The sequence below is a fragment of the Scyliorhinus canicula genome, chromosome 12, assembly GCF_902713615.1.
Source record: "Scyliorhinus canicula chromosome 12, sScyCan1.1, whole genome shotgun sequence".
NCBI lineage: Eukaryota > Metazoa > Chordata > Chondrichthyes > Carcharhiniformes > Scyliorhinidae > Scyliorhinus > Scyliorhinus canicula.
Window position 1 is genome coordinate 52,138,215 of NC_052157.1, and position 5,115 is coordinate 52,143,329.

At 53.9% G+C, this 5,115-nt stretch overlaps 1 protein-coding gene across 1 annotated transcript; it reads left to right on the plus strand.

Annotated features, from left to right (window-relative positions):
- Positions 1 to 456: 456 nt before the first annotated feature.
- LOC119974702 (protein FAM187B-like) lies at positions 457 to 2,261 on the plus strand. Its single transcript, XM_038813843.1, has one exon. The coding sequence runs from the start codon at positions 764 to 766 to the stop codon at positions 2,135 to 2,137; it is 1,374 nt and encodes a 457-aa protein (XP_038669771.1). The 5' UTR covers positions 457 to 763; the 3' UTR covers positions 2,138 to 2,261.
- The last annotated feature ends 2,854 nt before the right edge of the window (positions 2,262 to 5,115 follow it).

Sequence of the window (5,115 nt, forward strand, 5' to 3'; positions counted from 1 at the left end):
GATGACCAAAATGTGTTATTGTCCTGGAGAGTGCAGAGAAGATTTACTAGAATGATGCCAGTGCTGGAGAATTGCAGCTACATGGAGTGATTCGAGAAGTTGGGGTTGTTTCCTTGGAAAGAGAAGGCTGAGGGGTAACATGATTGAGGTATACAACATTGTGAAGGGTAGAGAGAGAGTCAACAGAGGAACCTGTTTCCCTTCGATGAGACTTCAAAAAACCAGGGGTCATAGCTTCAAGGTGAGTGGCAGAAGGATTAGAGGGGACATGAGGAAGAACTTTTTACACAGAGGGTGGTGGGTGTCTGGAATTCGCTGCAAGAGTTGTTGGTGGAGGCAGAGACCCTAAACTCTTTTGAAAAATACCTGGATCTGTACCTTAAGTGCTGTAAGCTGCAGGGCTATGGGCTGAGTACACGGAGATGGGATTAGAAAGGGCACCTGGGTGTCCTTGAAACTGCATGGACTAGATGGGTTGAATAGCCCCTTCTGTGCTGTATAATTTCTATGGTTCTAAGGAATTCACTCAGCTGCCCCTTCATGTGGCTTCTCCTCTGATGATGTCGCAGATCCCTGCTTACTGCTGACCTCAGACCCCACCCCTTGATGCCCTCACAATCCCCGACCCCTTGATGTGGCTCCCCTGCCCAGATGAATTCACAATGTCCTCTCCCCCGATGACCTCCCTGCCCCTCCCCCTTACTCCACCTCTGCCTCCAGACCAACGCAGAGCCTCCCGGCCCCAGGCCCCACCCCCCCTTCCATGTTCGGACAGACTGCCGTGCTCCTATCGGTGGCCCTGTTTGCGCTGATCGGCAGCCTGCCCCGGCTCCTGGAGAAAGAAGTCCAGGAGGCTGAGTGTCCAGAGCCGTCATCAGCCTCGGGCCCCTGCACTGTCCCCTTCCTCTCTGAGAATCCCATCACCCTCCACTGCCCTGGGGCCCTGGAGGCTGAGGAGGACACGGTCCATTGGCAGTACCTCAATCTGAGCCAGACCCAGCGGCATGGCCGAGTCCACCAGGTTGACTCTGAGACGGCAGAGCCAGACCTAGGCCCTGAGCTCCGGCCTCGCACCTTTGTTGGGCCCCGGGGAGTCCGGGTCAAGCGAGGACCCCTCATCCACCTGAGCCTCCGGGCTCTGCTCCGGGGTGGCGCACTGCTGCTGAGCCGGGCCCAGCCCGCGGACTCAGGTCTGTATCTGTGCAAGGCTGGGGCCACTATTCTGGGCTCGTACCGGGTGGATGTGCAGGATGCTGGGCTACTGCATGTCTCCCACCGCGGCCTGGGGCAGACTGTCCTCCGGAACCAGAGTGTCCGCCTGCAGGGTGGAGGGCGTATGAGGCTCCACACCCGTTGGGGACCTTGGCAAGAGTGTGATCGTTGCGGGGCTCCGGGTGAGAGGAAAAAGCTGGGCTTCTGCTGGGCAGCACTGTGGGAGGGGGGTGAGGTGGAGGGAGACGACAGTCAGGGGGAGGCCAGGGATCCCCTAGCTGAAGACACCCCAGGCCCCGAGCTACCCTGTGGTCTCATGCAGCAGCGCCTGGGCCAGGCTCTGCCACGGCGTGGGCCCGAGATCCGATATGAGAGTTGCCGCCGGGAGTGTGGGGCCGCACAGGGACACGATGAGTTAGCAGCACAGGCGCGAGAGCTGCTGGGCGTGGGCTCTCCCACCAGGGGCCACAGCAGAAGGGACAAGCGTGCACCCCCCACCTGGCTGGAATCCCGCACCCTCTTGCTTGAGACCCTCTTGTTGGACATGCATGAGGAGGCGCACCTTCGTTGTCCTGGAGCCTCGGTCTACACACCGGTCTCCTGGCAGCGGGATTCGACACTCCTCACCCGCCTCGACCTCCTCCGCAGCTGCAATGGCACTCATTACTTGGACCAGGAGACCGGTGGCTCGATCTATCACATCACTGGGGTCCGTCGTTCCGACCAGGGCATCTATCGCTGCTGGGTCCGGGGCCGCCGCTCTGCTGCTTTCCACCTGGAACTGCCGGACCTGCCTCCTCAGCGCCACCTCCAGTCCCGCCAGCTTCTTGGGGTTCTCCGCGCCGTCCTCGGCTCCTTTGCCCTGGTCTTCGTGGTCAGTGCCCTAGCCGAGTTGCTGCACTCCTGCTGGTGCGAGGTGCTATAATCCTCCCATCCACCTCTCCTTTCCCCTGCTCTTATCTCCACCCCATTGGGGTTTGCTGCTGCCACCACCTCCCACCAATTCCCCATGCCCCCCTCACCAACCCAACACCTCAGCCCACCCCACCTCCCCCCCCCCCCCCCCCCCCCCCCACCCAAAAAAAAGACATGGTGACACCTGATAGCTACACTAGCCACTTGGCACTGAGATGCATTCAAGGCACCTTCTGCATTGGAGACACCAAGCTGAATTTGCGGAACCATTACCAAAATGCATTGAAGACACTGGACTGCATAGGAGGTTCTGACACTGAGCTGCATTGGAGAGACTTGTTCTGAGCTGCATTGGATGGACCCAGCTGCTTTGGAGAGACTGGTACTGAGCTGCATTGGAGAGACTGGTACTGAGCTGCATTGGAGGGACCCAGCTGCATTGGAGAGACTGGTACTGAGCTGCATTGGAGGGACCCAGCTGCATTGGAGAGACTGGTACTGAGCTGCATTGGAGGGACCCAGCTGCATTGGAGAGACTGGTACTGAGCTGCATTGGAGAGACTGGTACTGAACTGCATTGGAGGGACCCAGCTGCATTGGAGAGACTGGAACTGAGCTGCATTGTAGGGACCCAGCTGCTTTGGAGAGACTCGTACTGAACTGCATTGGAGGGAGTCAGCTGCATGGGAAGTACTGACTCAGAGCTGCATTGGAGGGCCCAGCTGCAATGGAAGACTGGCACTGAGCTGCATTGGAGGGCCCCAGCTGCATTTGTGAGCCTGATGCTGAATTGCATTGGAGGGATCCAGCTGCATGGGGGGTACCGACACTGAGCTGCAAATGAGAGACAGGTACCAAGCTGCATTGGAGGGACTCAGCTGCATTGTGTGACTGACGATGAGCTGCATTGGAGGGACAGACATGGGGCTGCATCAGTGAGACCCAACTGCATAGGGTGGTACTGACACTGAGCTGCATTGGAGGGACCCAACTGCATTGGAGAGACTGACACAGCTACATTGGAGGGACCCAGCTGCATGGGAAGTACCGACACCTCGCTGCATTAAAGGGACTCGACTGCATTGGAGGGACTGATGCTGAGTTGCATTGGAGCTGTGTGGGAGAGACTGGCATTGAAATATTTTCAAGACACCAAGTTGCATTGGAGACAACAGGCTGCGGAGGAGTACCAGCACTGAAATGCATTGAAAACACCAAGTTACATTGGAAGTTTTTGCACTGAGTTGCTTTGGAGACACTCTATGGAACGACTGGCACTTAACTGAGTTAGAGATAAGCAAATTTGCATCGCAAAGCATTGAAAACATGGCTGCATCGGCATACAGCTGCATTGGATCTATCGGCACAGGAATGGATTGGAAACACAGCTACGTTGGAGATAGTGACTTTGAGCTGCACATTGCAGGCAGCAACCTACATAGACAGTACATAGGACTGATACTGAGCTGCATTGGAGGAATCCAGCTGCATGGGAGGCATTGGGACTAAGTTGTACTGGAGACATAGGGAGTGAGATGTATTGGAGGGACTCGGCTACATTGGTGGGACCCACAGTGAGCTGGATTGGAGGGATGATGCCTAATGTACATTGAAGAGATTGGAGAGAGCCAGAGCGAGTTGCCTTGGAGGTATCCAGACCACATTGTGTTGCAGACACTGATATTGGAGACACTGGGGACTGAGTACACCAGAACAAACTAGATTGGAAATGCTCAAATTGAAACTGCATTGAAGACAATGACCGATTTGGATTGGATTGGATTGATTGCGTTATATTGTATGATGTTAACTGACGGACGTGGCAACAACTTTGGAATGAATCACTTTAGAGATCTTCAATAGGCTGCCCTATAGTCTTTGGAATCCTATGCCAAAAGATAGAGCTGGAGACAATTGTCATTTGAGACACCTGGAGTGAACTACAATGGTTCACCTTGATGTGTTACACAGAAGTCAGCAATTGTATCAGCGAGATACTCTCAGATCGGAGGAAGAGACTGAGTGCATTGAAGACCATACGTGTACCCCATTGGCAATCTTCACTGGAAGACTTTGATTTGATTTTACTGCATTGGAGTGAGGAGAAATGAGTTTCAATCCACCATACTGAGTAACTAGCCCAGAGTTTCATTAATTCCACATAAATTCAGACAGGAACTGCAGGGGGTGTACACCAGAATACTGGAGAAAGAGTAATAAACTTTATAAAACTAAAATATACAGTCCATACACTTCTGTACAAGATCCTTTGTGTTATATAGCATGGTGAATGGGTATTAAGTTATGTTAGAATGTTCATTCAGGGGAGACGGGGTGAGTATATTAGAATGGGGAGACGGGGTGAGTATATTAGAATGGGGATACTGGGCAGATGGGCTGAGTACATTAGAATGGGGATACTGGGGAGATGGGGTGAGTACATTAGAATGGGGATACTGGGGAGACGGGGTGAGTATATTAGAATGGGGATACTGGGGAGATGGGGTGAGTACATTAGAATGGGGATACTGGAGAGACGGGGTGAGTGTATTAGAATGGGGATACTGGGGAGATGGGGTGAGTACATTAGAATGGGGATACTGGGGAGACGGGGTGAGTATATTAGAATGGGGATACTGGGGAGATGGGGTGAGTACATTAGAATGGGGATACTGGGGAGACGGGGTGAGTATATTAGAATGGGGATACTGGGGAGACGGGGTGAGTATATTAGAATGGGGATACTGCGGTGATGGGATGAGTATATCAGAACATAGAACATGCAGTGCAGAAGGAGGCCACTCGGCCTATCGAGTCTGCACTCACCCACTTAAGCCCTCACCTCCACCCGATCCCCCTAACCCAACCACCCCTCCTGACCTTTATTGGACACTAAGGGCAATTTATCATGGCCAATCCACATACCCTGCACGTCTTTGGACTGGGAAGAAACCGGAGCACCCGGAGGAAATCTACGCAGACACGTGG